Below are 23,418 nucleotides of genomic sequence, written 5' to 3' on the forward strand. Positions count from 1 at the left end.
CACACACACACAACACACACACACACACACACACACACACACACACACACACACAGTGACCTGCAGCCACAACACACACACACACACACACACACACACACACACACACACACACACACACACACACACACACACACACACACACACACACACAACATCACACACACACACACCTGCAGCCACAGCAGGTACACACACACACACACACACACACACACACACACACACACACACACACACACACACACACACACACACACACACACACACACACACACACACACCTGCTGCCACAGCAGGTACACACACACACACACCACACACACACACACACACACACACACACACACACACACACACAGCACACACACACACACACACACACAACAAACACACACCACACACACACACAAATGACCACACAGTACACACACACACACACACACACACACACACACACACACACACACACACACACACACACACACACACACACACACACACACACACACACACACACACACACACACACACGTGTGACGAGATCCTCAACAACATCAACTCCATCATCATGACCTTTAACCCCAACAGACAGGTCAGCCTCAGGCCCTAGAAATGCGCCGACTAGAGAGGACTATACCTGTCATTCACTCAGCCCAAACTAAAAGGCGTGTATTAGAGGGCATGTTGAAATGGGTTCAAACACACACCAAGCTGTAGAAATGGATTGAGTAGAGAGGACTCTGTCATGTCTACTGAAAAAGCTCTGGGATTCAGAACATTTGAACATTTCCAGTCTAACCAATAAAACCCAGATTGTCTGTCTCTGTTTCTTGTATCTGTGTTCATTATTACTAACGCTGACAAAAGTTACAAACCTTGACCATCCCTCAGTGCTGCTGTTATCTTGGTGTGTACGTTCCAAGCTGTAGAAACACACTGACTAGATGGGACTTGATCTCTATGTCTACTGAGAAGCATTACGCTGACTCAGAGCAGAATCTAGTATTTGTGTATCTACCTCTGTCTACTGAGAAGCATCACGCTGACTCAGCAGAATCTAGTATTTGTGTATCTATCTCTGTACTGAGAAGCATCACGCTGACTCAGAGCAGAATCTAGTATTTGTGTATCTATCTCTGTACTGAGAAGCATCACGCTGACTCAGAGCAGAATCTAGTATTTGTGTATCTACCTCTTTCTACTGAGAAGCATCACGCTGACTCAGCAGAATCTAGTATTTGTGTATCTACCTCTGTCTACTGAGAAGCATCACGCTGACTCAGCAGAATCTAGTATTTGTGTATCTATCTCTGTACTGAGAAGCATCACGCTGACTCAGCAGAATCTAGCATTTGTGTATCACGCTGACTCAGCAGAATCTAGTATTTGTGTATCTATCTCTGTCACTGAGAAGCATCACGAAGCATCTGACTCAGAGCAGAATCTAGTATTTGTGTATCTCTACTGAGAAGCATCACGCTGACTCAGAGCAGAATCTAGTATCTGTGTATCTATATGTTCTGGGTCTCCTGTGTGTGTTGTGCAGGTCCATACGTTCTACGAGGCTGTAATAATGTGGGGTACATGATCGTCACTCCTGTAATAAGAATCTAGTCACTCCTGTAATAATGAATCAGACAGACCAGGCAGTACAAGAGCATATCATAGAGAAATACATGTTACTGCCTAACCAGGTGTGGGACAGCATCATTCAACAGGCCACCAAGGTACGTCACTCCTGTGGTAATGAATCTAGTCACTCCTGTAATAATGAATCTAGTCACTCCTGTAATAATGAATCTAGTCACTCCTGTAATAATGAATCTACTCCTGTAATAATGAATCTAGTCACTCCTGTAATAATGAATCTAGTCACTCCTGTAATAATGAATCTAGTCACTCCTGTAATAATGAATCTAGTCAATAATGAATCTAGTCATAATGAATCTAGTCACTCCTGTAATAATGAATCTAGTCACTCCTGTAATAATGAATCTAGTCACTCCTGTAATAATGAATCTAGTCACTCCTGTAATAATGAATCTAGTCACTCCTGTAATAATGAATCTAGTCACTCCTGTAATAATGAATCTAGTCACTCCTGTAATAATGAATCTAGTCACTCCTGTAATAATGAATCTAGTCACTCCCTGTAGTAATGAATCTAGTCACTCCTGTAGTAATAATGAATCTAGTCACTCTGTAGTAATGAATCTAGTCAAGTAATGAATCTAGTCACTCCTGTAATAATGAATCTAGTCACTCCTGTAATAATGAATGTACTCCTGTAATAATGAATCTAGTAATAATGAATCTAGTCACTCTGTGATCATTCATTTCACACTTCTTTCATATTTTGTAAATGTTTTGTAAAGAAGCTAAAATCCCCCCAGTGAGAAGGTGACTGGATAGGACAGTGAGTAAGACAGGGTGGAGGGAGAGAGTTGTCCTGAAGAACAGTGTGTCTGATTGAAACCCATGTCAGGACTGCTATGTACATGTGTTCAGCTGCTGGAGAACACCAGGTCACAGAAAGACCTGTAGTAGTACCCCTTTCCTGTAGTCAGACCTGTAGTAGTTCCCCTTTCCTGTAGTCAGACCTGTAGTAGTACCCCTTTCCTGTAGTCAGACCTGTAGTAGTACCCCTTTCCTGTAGTCAGACCTGTAGTAGCTACCCCTTTCCTGTAGTCAGACCTGTAGTAGTACCCCTTTCCTGTAGTCAGACCTGTAGTAGCTACCCCTTTCCTGTAGTCAGACCTGTAGTAGTTCCCCTTTCCTATAGTCAGACCTGTAGTAGTTCCCCTTTCCTGTAGTCAGACCTGTAGTAGTGAATCTAGTCACCTGTAGTAGAATCTCCCCTTTCCTATAGTCAGGCCTGTAGTAGTTCCCCTTTCCTGTAGTCAGACCTGTAGTAGTACCCCTTTCCTGTAGTCAGACCTGTAGTAGTTCCCCTTTCCTGTAGTCAGACCTGTAGTAGTTCCCCTTTCCTATAGTCAGACCTGTAGTAGTTTCCCTTTCCTGTAGTCAGACCTGTAGTAGTACCCCTTTCCTGTAGTCAGACCTGTAGTAGTTCCCCTTTCCTATAGTCAGACCTGTAGTAGTTCCCCTTTCCTATAGTCAGGCCTGTAGTAGTTCCCCTTTCCTGTAGTCAGACCTGTAGTAGTACCCCTTTCCTGTAGTCAGACCTGTAGTAGTTCCCCTTTCCTGTAGTCAGGCCTGTAGTAGTTCCCCTTTCCTGTAGTCAGACCTGTAGTAGTACCCCTTTCCTGTAGTCAGACCTGTAGTAGTTCCCCTTTCCTGTAGTCAGACCTGTAGTAGTTCCCCTTTCCTGTAGTCAGACCTGTAGTAGCTACCCCTTTCCTGCAGTCAAAGACCTGTAGTCTCAGTCTGATGATCACTAAAGTACCCTTCTCTTAAATCTCTACCCAGTACAGCCAGAAGAGGACTGGCCACCCCTCGGAGCCTGGTTCCTCTCTAGGTTTCTTCCTAGGTTCCTGCTTTCCAGGGAGTTCTTCCTAGCCACTGTGCTTCTGCATCTACATTGCTTGCTGTTTGGGGTTTCAGGCTGGGTTTCTGTACAGCGCTTTATGACATCTGCTGATGTAAAAGGGCTTTATAAATGACATGTGATTGGTTGACTCCCCTCTGTTAGAACGTGGACATTCTGAAGGACCCAGAGACGGTGAAGCAGCTCGGCAGCATCCTGAAGACCAACGTCCGGGCCTGTAAGGCCGTGGGACACCCCTTCGTTATCCAGTTAGGACGCATTTATCTGGACATGCTCAACGTCTACAAGTGCCTCAGCGAAAACATCTCCGCAGCCATCCAGACCAACGGTCAGTGGGGGGATGGGGTGGGCTGGGGTCTGTGTGTGTGTCCTGTCCTCATGCGTCTCTTCTCTTGGCGGTGTGTCCTTTCCTCATGCGTCTCTTCTCTTGGCGGTGTGTCCTGTCCTCATGCGTCTCTTCTCTTGGCGGTGTGTCCTGTCCTCATGCGTCTCTTCTCTTGGCGGTGTGTCCTCTCCTCATGCGTCTATTCTCTTGGCGGTGTGTCCTTTCCTCATGCGGTTGTTCTCTTGGCGGTGTGTCCTCTCCTCATGCGTCTATTCTCTTGGCGCTGTGCGTTTCAGGAGAGATGGTGACGAAACAGCCCCTGATCAGAAGTATGAGGACGGTGAAAAGAGAGACGCTCAAACTCATCTCCGGCTGGGTTAGCAGATCCAGCGACCCACAGATGGTGAGATACAGATATATATATCACATCTGACAGGAAGATATTGGTGCTACATATATCAGATATATTCACATCTGACAGGAAGATATTGGTGCTATATGTATCAGGATATATTGTTCTACATACAGTTGAAGTCAGAAGAACACTTAGGTTGGAGTCCTTTTTTCAACCATTCCACAAATGTCTTGTTAACAAACTATAGTTTTGGCAAGTCAGTTAGGACATCTACTTTGTGCATGACACAAGTCATTTTTCCAACAATTGTTTACAGACATATTATTTAACTTATAATTCACTGTATCACAATTCCAGTGTGTTATGTTCTGTTAATTACTGAGCCTTTAGGATGGATCGCCCTTGGTCATGACGCAGTATTGTTCTATGTTATTCTGGTACTAACTAGTTTGAGTAAAGAAGCTCCAGTTCAATTGCTTGCATTCAGAGTCTTTCTTATTACATAAATAAGTACTAAGTGTTAAGACACTACACAGTGGGTCAGAAGTTTACATTCACTAAGTTGACTGTCCATTTCAACAGCTTGGAAAATTCCAGAAAATGATGTCATGGCTTTAGAAGCTTCTGATATGCTAATTATCATAATTTGAGTCAATTGGAGGTGTACGTGTGGATGTATTTCAAGGCCTACCTTCAAACTAAGTGCCTCTTTGATTAACATCATGGGAAAATCAAATTAAATCAACCAAGACCTCAGAATAAATGTGTAGACTTCCACAAGTCTGGTTCTTCCTTGGGAACAATTTCCAAATGCCTGAAGGTACCACGTTCATCTGTACAAACAATAGTACGCAAGTATAAACATCATGGGACCACGCAGCCGTCATACCGCTCAGGAAGGAGACGCGTTCTGTCTCCTAGAGATGAACGTCTATTGGTGTGAAAAGTGCAAATCAATCCAAGAACAACAGCAAAGGACCGTGTGAAGATGCTGGAGGAAACAGGTATCTATGTCCACAGTAAAACCAGTCCTATATCGACATAACCTGAAAGGCCGCTCAGCAAGGAAGAAGCCACGGCTCCAAAACCACCATAAAAAAAGTCAGACTACGGTTTGCAACTGCACATGGGGACAAAGATCATACTTTTTGGAGAAATCTCCTCTGGTCTGATGAACCAAAAATGTGGAGGCTTGCAAGCCGAAGAACACCATCCCAACCGTGAAGCACGGGGGTGGCAGCATCATGTTGTGGGGGTGCTTTGCTGCAGGAGGGGCTGGTGCACTTCACAAATAGATGGCATCAGGAGGAAGGAAAAATGATGTGGATATATTGAAGCAACATCTCAAGACACCAGTCAGGAAGTTAAAGCTTGGTCGCAAATGGGTCTTCCAAATGGACAATGACCCCAAGCATACTTCCAAAGTTGTTGCAAAATGGCTTAAGGACAACAAAGTCAAAGTGTTGGAGTGGCCATCACAAAGCCCTTACCTCAATCCTATAGAAAATGTGTGGCAGAACTGAAAAGGCGTGTGGCCGAGCAAGGAGGCCTACAAACCTGACTCAGTTACACCAGGTCTGTCAGGAGGAATGGGCATAAATTCACCCAATTTATTGTGGGAAGCTTGTGGAAGGCTACACAAACCTCTGACCCAAGTTAAACAATGTTTAGGCAATGCTACCAAATACTAATTAAGTGTATGTAAACTTCTGACCCACTGGGAATGTGATGAAAAAAATAAAAGCTGAAATAAATCATTCTCTCTACTATTATTCTGACATTTCACATTATTAAAATAGTGGTGATCCTACTTGACCTAAAACAGGAAATTCTGACTAGGATTAAATGTCAGGAATTGTGAAAAACTGAGTTGAAATGTATTTGGCCAAGGTGTATGTAAACATCCGACTTAAACTGTATATCAGGATATATTGGTACTACATGTATCAGGATATATTGGTACTACATATATCAGGATATATTGTTACTACATGGATCAGGATATATTGGTACTACATGTATCAGGATATATTGGTACTACATGTATCAGGATATATTGGTACTACATGTATCAGGATATATTGGTACTACATGTATCAGGATATATTGGTACTACATGTATCAGGATATATTGGTACTACATGTATCAGGATATATTGGTACTACATGTATCAGGATATATTGGTACCACATGTATCAGGATATATTGGTACCACATGTATCAGGATATATTGGTACTACATGTATCAGGATATATTGGTACTACATGTATCAGGATATATTGATACCACATGTATCAGGATATATTGGTACTACATGTATCAGGATATATTGGTACTACATGTATCAGGATATATTGGTACTACATGGATCAGGATATATTGGTAAACATGTATCAGGATATATTGGTACTACATGTATCAGGATATGGATTGGGAAACTACTACCTTATCAGGATATATTGGTACCACATGTATCAGGATATATTGGTACTACATGTATCAGGATATATTGGTACTACATGTATCAGGATATATTGGTACTACATGTATCAGGATATATTGGTACCACATATATCAGGATATATTGGTACTAGACAGAAAATACTTCAACCCTAGACTGTCCAACCTGACTGTTTAAAGCAGTACGTGAAAGTCCTGTGTGTACTCCAGGAATGGATTGGGAAACTCTCCCCTTAAGAGTTTGAAAGCAAACCGTGTTGGTCACTTAGTCCTTAGTAACAAACACACACACACACTGACCTCAGTCCTGTCCTACAGTAACCTGGTGAGAACATAACAACAACATTCCTCCCTCTGCCGCGTTGATCCGTCCGGTGTTCTGTCCGTTGATCCGTCCGGTGTTCTGTCCGTTGATCCGTCCGGTGTTCTGTCCGTTGATCCGTCCGGTGTTCTGTCCGTTGATCCGTCCGGTGTTCTGTCCGTTGATCCGTCCGGTGTTCTGTCCGTTGATCCGTCCGGTGTTCCTTCCTTCCAGGTGGGGGAGAACTTTGTTCCGCCGCTGCTCGACGCCGTTCTCATCGACTACCAGCGCAACGTCCCCGCCGCCCGGGAGCCCGAGGTCCTCAGCACCATGGCAACCATCGTCAACAAGCTGGGCGGACACATCACCGGGGAGATCCCGCAGATCTTCGATGCCGTGTTCGAATGCACGCTCAACATGATCAATAAAGTAAGTATCCGCATTATTAATAGTGGGTATTGTTCTAAACTTTCATCTTTAGAGTTTATAAAATGTACTCTTAACATGTTGATGTCGGTATGGCTGTAAATCCTTGACATAGTAGGCACAATTTGTCAAAAGTACAAACCAAACTACCAAAACATCCCAATGATGTGATTTATAAATAAATGATCTGGGTTCCTGAAAGGACTGATCTCAATAATATATAAACAACTTTTGGAAAGCTCATATTCTGAACTAGACATTAAGAGTCAATTCTACAGATCTAATTGAATCTGAACAACGCTTTAACTGGAACAGAATATGGACAAATCTGACCTTGGCATCCCATAATCTGAGGGTGTAGGAAGCATGGTTTCTGGGTGGGGAGGGAGGATGTGGGTGGGGACTGGGGGGGGATGGGTCGGGTTATCTTGTATGCATGGATTTGATTGTTTTTGTACCTGTAACCATCCTCTGAAAAAAGAAAACAAAATAAGTCAATTTAAAGAGGTAGTTTCCCCATTTCCATAGATCCCCATTTCCATTTCCATACTGACTGTAGGGGGTCTCTCTCCATGGAGTGTTCCATTTCCATACTGACTGTAGGGGGTCTCTCTCCAAGGAGTGTTCCATTTCCATACTGACTGTAGGGGGTCTGTCTCCATGGAGTGTTCCATTTCCATACTGACTGTAGGGGGTCTCTCTCCATGGGGTCTGTAGGGGGTCTCTCCATGGAGTGTTCCATTTCCATACTGACTGTAGGGGGTCTCTCTCCATGGAGTGTTCCATTTCCATACTGACTGTAGGGGTCTGTCTCCATGGAGTGTTCCATTTCCATACTGACTGTAGGGGGTCTCTCTCCATGGAGTGTTCCATTTCCATACTGACTGTAGGGGGTCTCTCTCCATGGAGTGTTCCATTTCCATACTAACTGTAGGGGGTCACTCTCCATGGAGTGTTCCATTTCCATACTGACTGTAGGGGGTCTCCATGGAGTGTTCCATTTCCATACTAACAGGGGTCTGTCTCCATTTCCATACTAACTGTAGGGGGTCTCTCTCCATGGAGTGTTCCATTTCCATACTAACTGTAGGGGTTTCTCTCCATGGAGTGTTCCATTTCCATACTAACTGTAGGGGTTCTCTCTCCATGGAGTGTTCCATTTCCATACTAACTGTGGGGTTCCATTTCCATACTGACTCTCCATGGAGTGTTCCATTTCCATACTAACTTTCTGTCTCCATGGAGTGTTCCATTTCCATACTGACTGTAGGGGTCTCTCTCCATGGAGTGTTCCATTTCCATACTGACTGTAGGGGGTCCTCTGGAGTGTTCCATTTCCATACTGACTGTAGGGGGTCTGTCTCCATGGAGTGTTCCATTTCCATACTAACTGTAGGGGTCTCTCTCCATGGAGTGTTCCATTTCCATACTAACTGTAGGGGTTCTCTCCATGGAGTGTTCCATTTCCATACTAACTGTAGGGGTCACTCTCCATGGAGTGTTCCATTTCCATACTAACATACTGTAGGGGTCTCTCCATGGAGTGTTCCATTTCCATACTAACTGTAGGGGTTCTCTCTCCATGGAGTGTTCCATTTCCATACTAACTGTAGGGGGTCTCTCCATGGAGTGTTCCATTTCCATACTGACTGTAGGGGTTCTCTCTCCATGGAGTGTTGTCGGTTGGTTCTCATCAATATGGCCCGTCTCTCTCTCTCTCCCTCCAGGACTTTGAGGAGTACCCGGAACACAGGACTCATTTCTTCTACCTGCTGCAGGCGGTCAACTCCCATTGTTTCCCAGCATTCCTGGCCATCCCTCCGGCCCAGTTCAAACTGGTGCTGGACTCCATCATCTGGGCCTTCAAACACACCATGAGGAACGTGGCCGACACAGGTGAGGCTTGAACACACACACACAAGTGCTTTCCTTTACGAATGACAGCACATGAATGAAATCATCCACATGTATTGATCACATCTTTACAAATATTTTTTTTAAAGCAGTATCCAAATCCATAGGATGTAGTGATTATAGTAGCCATATCTAGTAAAAAAACAAAGTTCCAAATGCTGGGCCTAATACGGTATCTAAGAGGTGATACAATCAGTTTTGTAGTGATTCTTATGTTAATGTAAATGATATGTGCTGGTCTGTGGTGTGTAATGAGAAGCAACCAGACACTGCACTTAACACGTTTCATGAAATTGCTTTTTCCAGTTACTTAATAAGCACGCACCCATTTAGAAAATGACTGTAACAACGGTTAAATCCCCCCGGACTAATGAATACAAAAATGCTTTTATGGTTGAGAGGGAGGAGGCAAAAAGAATGACAAATGAGTCTGGATTCACATCCGATTTGGCTAAAGTACTGCAAATGAAGAAATAATGTGACTAAACTGAATGAAAACAATAAGAAACTACACTATGAAACAAAGATAAATTATATAAAGAATGATAGTAAAAAAGCTTTGGAGCATCTGAAATTACATTTGGGGCACAAAGGTAAACTCAGCTCCATCATTCATTGAATCAGATGGCTCATTAATCACAAAACACACTGCTATTGCCAACTACTTTTAATTATATATTTTCATTGGCAAGATTAGCAAATTTAGGCATGACATGCCAGCAACAAATGCTGACTTTACACATCCAAGTATAACTGATCAAATTATGAAAGACAAGCATTGTCCTTTTTAATTCCGTAAAGTGAGTGTGGAAGAGAGGAACAAATGATTGTTGTCTATCAACATAATAGCGGACGATATTGGCACTCCTATTTTCCATATCTTCAATCTCAGCCAACAAGGAAGTGTGTGCCTTCGGGCCTGGAGGGAAGCTAAATTCATTCTGATACCCAAGAATAGTAAAGCCCCCTTTACTGGCTCAAATAGACAACCAATCAGCCTGTTACCAACCCTTAGTAAACTTTTGGGGAAAATGGTGTTTGACCAGACACAATGCTATTTTACAGTGAACAAATTGACAACGTGACTTTCAGCGCTCTTATAAGGAAGGGCATTCAACATGCACGGCACTTACATAAATGACTGACGATTGGCTGAGACAAATTGATGATAAAAAGGTTATGGAAGCTGTTTTGTTAGATATCAGTGCATATTTTTCACATTATTGATCATAGTCTGCTGCTGGAAAAACATATGTGTTATGGCTTTACACCCCCTGCTATAATGTGGATAAAGAGTTACCTGTCTAACAGAACATAGAGGGTGTTCTTTAATGGAAATCTCTCCAACATAATCCAGGTAGAATCAGGAATTCCCCAGGGCAGCTGTCTAGGCCCCTTTCTTTTTTTCAATCCTTACTAATGACCTTTGAGTAAAGCCAGTGTGTCAACATATGTGGATGACTCAACACTATACACGTCAGCTACTACAGTGGGTGAAATCACTGCAACACTTAACAAAGAGCTGCAGTCAGTTTCAGAATGGGTGGCAAGGAATAAGTTAGTCCTAAATATTTACAAATCTAAAATCATTGTATTTGGGACAAGTCATTCACTAAACCCTAAACCTCAGTTAAATATTGTAATGAAATTGAGCAAGTTGAGGTGACTAAACTGCTTGGAGTAACCCAGGACTGTCATAGTCAAAACATGTTGATACAACAGTAGCTAAGATGGGGAGAAGTCTGTCGATAATAAAGCGCTGCTCTGCCTTCTTAACAACACTATCAACAAGGCAGGTCCTACAGGCCCTAGTTTAGTCACATCTGGACTACTACCCAGTCATGTGGTCAGGTGCCACAAAGAGGGACAGGAAAAGTACAATTGTCTCAGAATGGGGCAGCACGGCTGTCTCAGAAAGAGGGCAGCACGGCTGTCTCACGGCTGTCTCAGAAAGGGGCAGCACGGCTGTCTCAGAACAGGGCAGCACGGCTGTCTCAGAACAGGGCAGCACGGCTGTCTCAGAACAGGGCAGCACGGCTGTCTCAGAACAGGGCAGCACGGCTGTCTCAGAAAGGGGCAGCACGGCTGTCTCAGAACAGGGCAGCACGGCTGTCTCAGAACAGGGCAGCACGGCTGTCTCAGAACAGGGCAGCACTGCTGTCTCAGAACAGGGCAGCACGGCTGTCTCAGAACAGGGCAGCACTGCTGTCTCAGAACAGGGCAGCACGGCTGTCTCAGAACAGGGCAGCACGGCACGGCCCTGAAATGTACACGGAGAGCTAACATTAATAATATGCATGTCAATCTCTCCTGGCTCAAAGTAGAGAAGAGAGATTGACTTCATCACTGCTTGTTTTTGTAAGAAGTGTTGACCAGCTGAATGCACCGAGCTGTCTGTTTAAACTAGAGGTCGGCTGATTAATCGGAAACGGACGATTAATTAGGGCCGATTTCAAGTTTTCATAACGATCGGTAATCGGCATTTTTGGACACCGATTATGGCTGATTACATTGCACTCCACGAGGAGACTGCATGGCAGGCTGACTACCTGTTATGTGAGTGCAGCAAGGAGCCAAGGTAAGGTGCTAGCTAGCATTAAACATATCTTATAAAAAACTATCTTAACATAATCATTAGTTAACAACACATGGTTGATGATATTACTAGGTTATCTAGCTTGTCCTGCGTTGCATATAATCGATGCGGTGCCTGTTAATTTGTCATTGAATCACAGCCTACTTCGCCAAACGGGGGATTTAACAAGCGAATTTGTGAAAAAAGCACTGTTGTTGCACCAGTGTGTACCTAACCATAAACATCAATGCCTTTCTTAAAATCAATACACACGTATATATTTTTAAACCTGCATATTTAGTTAACATTGCCTGCTAACATGAATTTCTTTTAACTAGGTAAATTGTGTCACTTCTCTTGTGTTCTGTGCAAGCAGAGTCTGGGTATATGCAGCAGTTTGGGCCGCCTGGCTCGTTGCTAACTGTGTGAAGATAATTTCTTCCTAACAAAGACAGTAATTAATTTGCCAGAATTGTACATAATTTTGACATAACATTGAAGGTAGTGCAATGTAACAACAATATTTAGACTTAGGGATGCCACCTGTTAGATAATTCACTGAAAGAATAAACGTTTTGTTTTCGAAATTATAGTTTCCTGATTTGACCATATTAATGACCTAAGGCTCGTCTTTCTGTGTGTTATTATATTATAATTAAGTCTATGATTTGATTGAGCAGTCTGACTGAGTGCTGGTAGGCAGCAGCAGGCTCGAAAGCATTAATTCAGACAGCACTTTCCTGCATTTACTAAAGTACCTATTAGAACATCCAATAGTCAAAGGTATATGAAATACAAATGGTATAGAGAGAAATAGTCCTATGAATACTATATTAACTAAAGCCTAAAACTTCTTACCTGGGAATATTGAAGACTCGTGTTAAAAGGAACCACCAGCTTTCATATGTTCTCATGTTCCTAGCAAGGAACTTAAACGTTAGCTTTTTTACATGGCACATATTGTACTTTTACTTTCTTCTCCAACACTTTGTTTTTACATTATTTAAACCAAATTGAACATGTTTCATTATTTATTTGAGACTAAATTAATTTTATTTATGTATTTACATTAAGTTAAAATAAGTGTTCATTCAGTATTGTTGTAATTGTCATTATTACAAATATATAAAAATAAATCAGCCGATTTTAATCTGTATTTTCGGTCTTTTTCGGTATCGGCGTTGAAAAATCATAATCGTCGACCTCTAGTTTAAACTACTAGCACACAGCTCGGACACCCAACATATCCCACAAGACATGCCACCAGAGATCTCTTCACAGTCCTCAAATCCTGAACAGACTATGGGAGGCACAACAGAACTACATGGAGCAATGACTACTTGGAGCCATGACTACATGGAGCCATGACTACATGGAACTCTATTCCACAGAATGCATAGAGCCATGACCATGGAACTCTATTCCACAGAACTTTGGAACTCTATTCCACAGTGACATGGAACTCTATTCCACAGTACTACATGGAACTCTATTCCACAAACAGAAGTCTTTAATCCAGAACTCTATTAAACATGGAAATATCCACAATCATAAACACAATTCCACAGTACTACATGGAAGAACAGACTGGAACTCTATTCCACAGTACTCATGGAACTGCAGGTTACTACATGGAACTCTATTCCACAGAACATGGAACTCAGACACCTGGAACTCACCACAGCATCTGGAAATTCCACGACACTACATGGAACTCTATTCCACAGACACAGCACGGTGAACAACAGACAAGGATCCATGGAACTCTATTCCACAGTAACATGGAACTCTATTCCACAGTATTACATGGAAATTCCACAGTATTACATGGAACTCTATTCCACAGTATACATGGGGACATCAAGTAACTGATGCTAGCAGTTGGGAAGATACAAATGATGGAACAGCGGGGACTTTGAAGAGACAAACAGCTGGGAGCAACATACGCTAACACATGCTAACACACACACACACTACACACATGTACATATTGACTTTCTATTGTAAATGCACTATATCTACAAAAGTATATGGACACCCCTTCAAATGAGTGGATTTGGCTATTTCAGCCAAACCTGAACAGAAGGAAAATAAAATGACAAGACAATATAAGACAAACATTGACAGTTTGGTGGAGCTCAGTGACTTTAAATGTTGCACTGTCATAGGATGCCACCTTTCCAACAAGTCAGTTTGTCAGATTTCTGCCCTGCTAGAGCTGCCACGGATAACTGTAAGGGCTGTTATTGTGAAGTTTTTTCTTTGTGGCAACAGTTTGTCAGATTTCTGCCCTGCTAGAGCTACCACGGATAACTGTAAGGGCTGTTATTGTGAAGTTTTTTCTTTGTGGCAACAGTTTGGGGAAGGACATTCCCTGTTTCAACATGACAATGCCCCTGTGCACAAAGTGAGGTCCATACAGAAGTGGTTTGTCGAGATCAGTGTGGAAGGACTTAACTGGCCTGCACAGAGCCCTGACTTCAACACCATCAAACACCTTTTGGGATGACTTGGAATGCTGACTGCGAGCCAGGCCTAATCGCCCAACATCAGTGCCCGACCTCATTCATGTAACGAAGAACTGTCGTTTCACTTTGCTTATTTTGGGGGTGGCAGGTAGCCTAGTGGTTAGAGAGTTGGGCCAGTATCCGAAAGGTTGATGGATTGAATCCCCGAGTTGACAGGGTAAAAATCTGTCGTTCTGCCCCTGAACAAGGCAGTTAACCCACTGTTCCTAGGCTGTCATTGTAAATAAGAATTTGTTCTTAACTGACTTGCCTAGTTAAATATAGGTAAAATAAAATTTGAGCTATTCTTGCCATAATATGGACTTGGTCTATTACCAAATAGGGCTATATTCTGTATACCGCCCTACCTTGTCACAACACATTGGCCCAAACACATTAAGAAGGAAAGAAATTCCACAAATTAACTTAACAAGGCACACCTAATCATTTAAATGCATTCCAGATGACCACCTCATGAAGCTGGTTGAGAGAATGTCAAGTGTGCAAATCTGTCAAAGGCAAAAGGTGTCTACTATAAAGAATCGAAAATATATATTTTTATTTGTTTAACATTTTTTTGGTTACTACGTGATTTCATAAGTGTATTTCATAGTTTTGATGTCTTCACTATTATTCTATAATGTTGAAAATAGTCAAAATAAAGAAAAACCTTTGAATGAGTAGGATACTTTGGACAGTTTTTAATATTTTTGCTTTGTTATTATGGGGTATTGTGATGTCATTATGGGGTATTGTGAGGTCATTATGGGGTATTGTGTGTCGATTGAGGAAAAAAAACAATAATCAGTTTTAGAATAAGGCTGTAACGTAAGAAAATGTAGAAAAAGTCAAGGGGTCTGAAAACTTTTCGAATGCACTGTATATGATATATATTGTGTATGTTCCTGTGGCAGGCCTTCAGATCCTCTACACTCTACTGCAGAACGTGACTCAGGAAGAGGCTGCAGCACAGAGCTTCTACCAGACATACTTCTGTGACATCCTCCAACACATCTTCTCTGTGGTCACTGACACATCACACACTGCTGGTGAGTACAGCACACACACACACACACACACTGCTGGTGAGTATAGTACACACACACACACACTGCTGGTGAGTACAGTACACACACACACACACACACTGCTGGTGAGTACAGTACACACACACACTGCTGGTGAGTACAGTACACACACACACACACTGCTGGTGAGTACAGTACACACACACACACTGCTGGTGAGTACAGATGCTCACTGACACATCACACACTGCTGGTGAGTACAGATGAGCATGCACACACACACACACACTCTCTGCCGGTGAGTACAGTACACACACGGATGCAACGCACACACACACACTGACGATGAGCACGCACGCACGCTCATGCACACGCACGCACACACACACACACTCACTCTCTGCCGGTGAGTACTGAATACAAACACACACCCCAGCGAGCACATTTGGTTCCTTGGAAGTTGTGGGAACTGTGTGTTTTGTTCCCATTGGTTCTGAGAACGAAACCGTACGTTTCCTGACTGGTAAACGAAACGTTTTTTTTTGTTTTTTTAACTTTCTGAGAACGGAAGTGAACATTTTTCCTGTTCTGGTAATGGACATTTTTAGTTTGCTGGGAGGTTCTGAGATCGTTTTACTCTGGTTCCTTGAAAGTTTTCCTAGAAGGTTTTATTAATTCTCTAAGAGGTTATTTTGAGGTTTAAAAAAAAAAACTTCCTTAAAACTTTCACTGAATGTTTCAATGAGACTTGTAAAAACACTGCTAGGTTATTTTGGGTTATTTTTTAACTCCACGCACTGATATAATACATGGAAATGAATTTCCTTAGGCATTAATCATGAGAACACATAGTGATGGGGGGGAAATGTACACAGTTACATATTGGGATATTATCTTTGATGATGTTTTGGTTTGATAATATTATGTTAGTGCTAGTTGGCTGTACTTTGACCAAAACTCCAGTATTTTTCCTTCAATTTGTTTTCAGCACTTTTATATCCAACTCATTGTCTCATGGTTCTCTCTTGTCCCTCATATGGCGAGAAATATGTTTGGAACATCAATTCGCAATAAAATCACAGTATCAAATAGATATAATATCAGCTAAGTATTGTGATATCGTACCGTGAGGTCTCTGGCAATTCTCAGCCCTACAAGCACATTTCTGTTTTACTGTGACACGGCATCAGTGGGATTCTAGCCTATAATCTTCTATTCTCTATCCATTGAATTAGTCCACTGCACCGCCAGGATGCAGCTTGCATGCCATGTTTTTAACTCATACAAAGCTGTTCCTTTTAGTCTATTCAAACAGACCCCATTTCAAAGGAAACCAAGACTCATTAAGATCAGCTGTGGCCAATCAGTGGGCGTGGCTAACACCTGAACACACTTAACAAGATGGAGGATAGACGGTTTTGTTGATGCTGAGAACAGAATGTATATGTTTTTAAATAACATTCTTAGAATGTTACTAAAGTTTACAGAATGTTTTCTTCACGTTCTGAGAATGTATGTTTTTTCCAATTACATTCTTAGAACGTTCTCTGAACGTTACTAATGTTTTCTTGTGTTTTTTTTGTAATGGAAAGTTTCCTTAACGTTCTTGGAACAAATTGAGAACATGATTTTAAATAGAACCACGAGGAAATCTGTAGGAAATGTTATGCTGAATTACTGAAATTCCGACAGAATAACTTTGTTTCTTAAATCAAAATCAAATCAAATCAAATTTATTTATATAGCCCTTCGTACATCAGCTGATATCTCAAAGTGCTGTACAGAAACCCAGCCTAAAACCCCAAACAGCAAACAATGCAGGTGTAAAAGCACGGTGGCTAGGAAAAACTCCCTAGAAAGGCCAAAACCTAGGAAGAAACCTAGAGAGGAACCGGGCTATGTGGGGTGGCCAGTCCTCTTCTGGCTGTGCCGGGTAGAGATTATAACAGAACATGACCAAGATGTTCAAATGTTCATAAATGACCAGCATGGTCAAATAATAATAAGGCAGAACAGTTGAAACTGGAGCAGCAGCACAGTCAGATGGACTGGGGACAGCAAGGAGCCATCATGTCAGGTAGTCCTGGGGCACGGTCCTAGGGCTCAGGTCCTCCGAGAGAGAGAAAGAAAGAGAGAATTAGAGAGAGCATATGTGGGGTGGCCAGTCCTCTTCTGGCTGTGCCAGGTGGAGATTATAACAGAACGTGGCCAAGATGTTCAAATGTTCATAAATGACCAGCATGGTTGAATAATAGTAAGGCAGAACAGTTGAAACTGGAGCAGGAGCATGGCCAGGTGGACTGGGGACAGCAAGGAGTCCTCATGTCAGGTAGTCCTGGGACATGGTCCTAGGGCCCAGGCCAGTTGAAACTGGAGCAGCAGCATGGCCAGGTGGACTGGGGACAGCAAGGAGTCATCATGTCAGGTAGTCCTGGGGCATGGTTCTAGGGCTCAGGTCCTCCGAGAGAGAGAAAGAAAGAGAGAAGGAGAGAATTAGAGAACGCACACTTAGATTTACACAGGACACCGAATAGGACAGGAGAAGTACTCCAGATAAACAAACTGACCCTAGCCCCCCGACACATAAACTACTGCAGCATAAATACTGGAGGCTGAGACAGGAGGGGTCAGGAGACACTGTGGCCCCATCCGAGGACACCCCCGGACAGGGCCAAACAGGAAGGATATAACTTAATGTTCTCTGAACTATTTGAGAACATTCCCAATGTCAAACCAGTTAGAGAACGTTCCTAGAACATTACCAAAATTGTAGCCATGTAAATGTTTGAACTTTTAGGAAGCGTTTTGTTAAAGTAATGAGATACAAAGCAAACAGCGCTTTTTTTTGTCAAGTTAAATGTGCTGAGAATGTTCCAAGGACAAACAACTATCCTGCACCATTCCCAGGAAATTATGGGGAGCTTGTATGGTAAATAACCATAGAACAACTACGCTCTCACTAAGCTCTAAGAAACATATGGTTCTCAGAACGTTATGTGCTTGCTGGGACACACACACACGCACAAACTGCCGGTAAAAACACCCGTCTCTTGTTCTGTTTTACCATTTGTATAAATCCATATCACCTAACGGTGCATGTCTGGTTGTGTGTGTCTCTCTGCCTCTCCCCCAGGCCTGACGATACATGTCTGGTTGTGTGTGTCTCTCTGCCTCTCCCCCAGGCCTGACGATACATGTCTGGTTGTGTGTGTCTCTCTGCCTCTCCCCCAGGCCTGACGATACATGTCTGGTTGTGTGTGTCTCTCTGCCTCTCCCCCAGGCCTGACGATGCATGCCTCCATCCTGACCTACATGTTTAACCTGGTGGAGGAAGGGAAGATCAACACCCAGCTCAACCCCTCCAACCCCGGTAACAACCAGGTCTTCATACAGGAGTACGTGGCCAACCTGCTCAAAACTGCTTTCCCACATCTACAGGAGTAAGTACCTTTATGAAGTAAATAAAATACATCATTATTTACATACCATTATTACAGAGAATCAGGAAAATGATGCTACCCTCTGCCTATTGGCTACTTATCTCATTCAATCCTGTCTCAAAATACAACATTGCCCCTTTAAGACAAAAAAAAGCTCTTTACTTGACTTGCTTTTCAGAGATGTCTAGAAATGTACATGTTTTGTGCTCTTTTAGGAAACAATCACTCTCCTATTGCTGACTAATAATGATCTATAACTGGGCTAATAACTCACTAACAATCACTCTCCAATTGTTGACTAATAATGATATGAACAAAATGTGCACAAGTGGCAACATGCTGCTCTCGCTTTGATCTCAAAACAAGTGCATCTACTCATGACCGCTCATGCTGTAAACACAGTCCAGTTCAAAGTGAATGGCACAAATCCATATATGGACAAAAGCTGAAGAACATAGGCACATCCAGGTACTTTTAGCAGGTGCTGGAGTTGTAGATGAACTCATGGAAAACAGAAAGGAAAATGCTGCACAGATCCATATATGGCAATGGTCTATTTGCATATAAGCCTCCTGCAGCTCTGATTGGTTATGGTACACCGGTCTGTGTAGAGTACATGCCTGAGTCGTGCCTGTTAATGCAATAGAATCCTACTCCGATGCTTTCTGCCTTCAAGAAAATATCTTGCATAATTCGTTTTGCATACTAAGTATTGCGTAGTTAGTTTAGTTTCGGTATGTTGAATTGAACGTGGTTGATATTGCGTTGATTCAATCACAATTCCCACAGTAAAGGGAAACGTTGATAGTTTTAACTAAAGGGGAAAACTCTATAAAGTTGAGTGAAGTTTAATCGCGCGCATCTCTGCACGGGCTGATATTTCTTCTGTGCGGCAGTCTCCCAGGGGAGCTGCGTGCCCGTGCTCGCACCTTACAGGGAACATTGCTTACTGCTATTAGCCCATAAAACACATTGAATAACAGACAGTCCTTACTGCTATTAGCCCATAAAACACATTGAATAACAGACAGTCCTTACTGCTATTAGCCCATAAAACACATTGAATAACAGACTGTCCTTACTGCTATTAGCCCATAAAACACATTGAATAACAGACAGTCCTTACTGCTATTAGCCCATAAAACACATTGAATAACAGACTGTCCTTACTGCTATTAGCCCATAAAACACATTGAATAACAGACAGTCCTTACTGCTATTAGCCCATAAAACACATTGAATAACAGACTGTCCTTACTGCTATTAGCCCATAAAACACATTGAATAACAGATAGTCCTTACTGCTATTAGCCCATAAAAAACATTGAATAACAGACTGTCCTTACTGCTATTAGCCCATAAAACACATTGAATAACAGACAGTCCTTACTGCTATTAGCCCATAAAACACATTGAATAACAGACTGTCCTTACTGCTATTAGCCCATGAAACACATTGAATAACAGAGTCCTTACTGCTATTAGCCCATAAAACACATTGAATAACAGATAGTCCTTACTGCTATTAGCCCATAAAACACATTGAATAACAGATAGTCCTTACTGCTATTAGCCCATAAAACACATTGAATAACAGATAGTCCTTACTGCTATTAGCCCATAAAACACATTGAATAACAGATAGTCCTTACTGCTATTAGCCCATAAAACACATTGAATAACAGATTCACTACATAGAACACGTACGACCACAACACCGTTGTCCTGTTTATCTATGTCTTCTACGTTGTCTTGTCCCTCAGTGCCCAGGTCAAGGTGTTCGTAACAGGACTGTTCAGTCTTAACCAGGACATTGCAGCCTTCAAGGAACACCTGAGGGACTTCCTGGTACAGATTAAGGTGAGCCTTTTCCTCCACCTCCAATCGAGGTTCCTCTGTATAAATAACCATGGGGGGGGGGGGGGTCAAGGTCATCTTTATTGCAGTTGCAGTCAGAGGATGAGATCTCAGAACACCTTGGAGGTGTTTAACATCTTAGGAACCATGTTAGTATGATGTAACAATCTTAGAAAAGACTGTCTGTGTTTATATACAGGGACCCCCTTCTCTCCTCCTGTAGGAGAGGACACCACAGACCTGTCTGTCTGTCTGTCTGTCTGTCTGTCTGTCTGTCTGTCTGTCTGTCTGTCTGTCTGTCTGTCTGTCTGTCTGTCTGTCTGTCTGTCTGTCTGTCTGTCTGTCTGTCTGTCTGTCTGTCTGTCTGTCTGTCTGTCTGTCTGTCTGTCTGTCTGTATACAGGGACCCCCTTCTCCCCTCCTGTAGGAGAGGACACCACAGACCTGTCTGTCTGTCTGTGTGATAGTCTCTCTCCTCCTGTAGGAGAGGACACCACAGACCTGTTGCTGTCTGTATGTCAGTCTGGTAATGTCTCTCTCTCTCCTCCTGTAGGAGTTTGCAGGGGAGGACACCACAGACCTGTTCCTAGAGGAGCGGGAGGCGTCGTTGCGTCAAGCGCAGGAGGAGAAACACAAGCTACAGATGTCAGTTCCCGGTATCCTCAACCCACACGAAATACCTGAGGAGATGTGTGATTGAGACGTCCAGCCACTGCGCCAAACTGCTGTTACTGTACATACAGGCATACTGACAAACACACAAAACTAAAACTAACCCGAACGAAGATCGGTGGGAGGCCCCCGGTCACTTTGCTGAGGTACGGAGAGAGCAGACACGCCCGTCCTCATCCATCAGGTGTTCTGTCCACCAAAAACCATGTCAATATGTAAATGACGACGTACTGCGTCACCCCGTGGCCCGTTACACCTGTTTTATATCGAGACTTCTGTTTCCACTGTTTATTTGGTCAGGGGTCAGGGGTCATCACCCCCCCCTAGCTGCATGACATGAAGCAGACGTATGGCAAGACTTCTGAACTTCACTTGTTTCCTCCCCTCCATATGTTATCTCTCTCTCACACACACACTCACACACACACACACACACACACACACACACACACACACACACACACACACACACACACACACACACACACACACACACACACACACACACACACACACACACACACACACATACACACACACTGAGACAGGAGAGTGTTTGTGCAACAAGGCATATGTGTCAAAGTTCTCAGCAAAGACGCTTCTAGAACTATGATGTGACAGACTGGAAGGAATGAAGTGGTGTTCTAGAAGTGTGTGTGTGTGTACCCTGCGTTTGATTCCCAACCCAATGCATTGTGGTTAGAATGTGAAGCTAGCGGACTATGAAGGAAGGAAGTCAGAGATGCTGCTGCTTTGTGTGTCAGGTGGTCAGGCTAGCGGCCGTGCTCATTGGTTAAACCTCCGCCCAACTGAAAGAAACCTACTGCGTTTGGTCGCCTGGCTGTGACTGGAGGCTGGAACAAGGAAGACCGGAAGGAGCATCATCGGCGCAAGACAGTCAGATTATGTGCATATCATCCCAATTCTATAGCACATGGATTACCATGGGAACATCATTATTATTTAGTGTATTGTTGAGTGCGTGTGCTGTCGCCTAGACGACATGGGCGTTTAGTTTTCCTCTGTGAGGATCGTTGCTCTTCGTTCAAATGGACCTTTAACAGAAAGAAGAAGCGGTTATTGACATTTTATTTATGGGTTCAAAATAACTGCATCTTTATATAACAAACTCCCGTTTAGCTTCTGTCAGTCGGCTTTTGAGATTCTGAATTGGAACTAATTGACATTGTTTACCGTGCTGGTAGTGCTTCAACAACACCACCTAGAAGACGAGCTAAAATAAACAACTCCGTTTACATTTAATTTGTTTATTTGGATCTTTATAAAACATGTCTTCTATCCAAAATAAAACAAAAGGCTTTTTATTCCAGAGTGAAATAATTAGTTGCCAATAGTTTGATTAAGCAACAAATGTATAATTCCTAATCCAAACTCAATCTGTACATGGCAAATAGTCCCCCTTCTCTACTCGTTACAGTTGTTGTGAAACTTTTTGAACTGATTAAAGTTGAGGATTTTATAACCAACGCCTCTGGGCTCAATTTCCTTTTCATACAATCTCTTTTCTTTGTGGTGGCCAGTAAGTGTAACTTTTATTTATTGAAATATTCATGTTCTCTAAAGTAGCGGTCACCAACCCTGGTCTGTCTGTAGTAACTCCTTTCTCCTGAGAGAGAACCAAGCATTAAAACACATGACCCTGATCAACTGATAATCATGACCTGAATTGTTGAAGAAAAAGTGTTTCAGTGCTGAGCTGTAACAATAACCTAGAAACCCTTTAGCTCCTTCAGAGCCAGAGAGAACTGAGGGATGGTGGTAACTGCTCTGATAGAGAACTGAGGGATGGTGGTAACTGATCTGATAGAGAACTGAGGGATGGTGGTAACTGCTCTGATAGAGAACTGAGGGATGGTGGTAACTGCTCTGATAGAGAACTGATGGATGGTGGTAACTGATCTGATAGAGAACTGAGGGATGGTGGTAACTGAGGGATGGTGGTAACTGATCTGATAGAGAACTGAGGGATGGTGGTAACTGATCTGATAGAGAACTGAGGGATGGTGGTAACTGATCTGATAGAGA

The 23,418-nt window shown here is 42.7% G+C and overlaps 1 protein-coding gene across 1 annotated transcript in view; it reads left to right on the forward strand.

Annotated features, from left to right (window-relative positions):
- LOC124019998 (exportin-1) overlaps positions 1-22,855 on the forward strand; it is an 80,381-nt gene extending 57,526 nt beyond the window's left edge. The window contains exons 17-26 of the mRNA XM_046335413.1: positions 1,550-1,570; positions 1,611-1,730; positions 3,656-3,839; positions 4,133-4,239; positions 7,189-7,383; positions 9,108-9,276; positions 15,291-15,425; positions 18,685-18,844; positions 20,608-20,704; positions 21,254-22,855. Of these exons, the coding sequence (XP_046191369.1) occupies positions 1,550-1,570; positions 1,611-1,730; positions 3,656-3,839; positions 4,133-4,239; positions 7,189-7,383; positions 9,108-9,276; positions 15,291-15,425; positions 18,685-18,844; positions 20,608-20,704; positions 21,254-21,400 (1,335 nt within the window). The 3' untranslated portion in view covers positions 21,401-22,855. The remainder of the gene's footprint in view (positions 1-1,549; positions 1,571-1,610; positions 1,731-3,655; positions 3,840-4,132; positions 4,240-7,188; positions 7,384-9,107; positions 9,277-15,290; positions 15,426-18,684; positions 18,845-20,607; positions 20,705-21,253) is intronic.
- The last annotated feature ends 563 nt before the right edge of the window (positions 22,856-23,418 follow it).

Source organism: Oncorhynchus gorbuscha, unplaced genomic scaffold, assembly GCF_021184085.1.
Source record: "Oncorhynchus gorbuscha isolate QuinsamMale2020 ecotype Even-year unplaced genomic scaffold, OgorEven_v1.0 Un_scaffold_745, whole genome shotgun sequence".
NCBI lineage: Eukaryota > Metazoa > Chordata > Actinopteri > Salmoniformes > Salmonidae > Oncorhynchus > Oncorhynchus gorbuscha.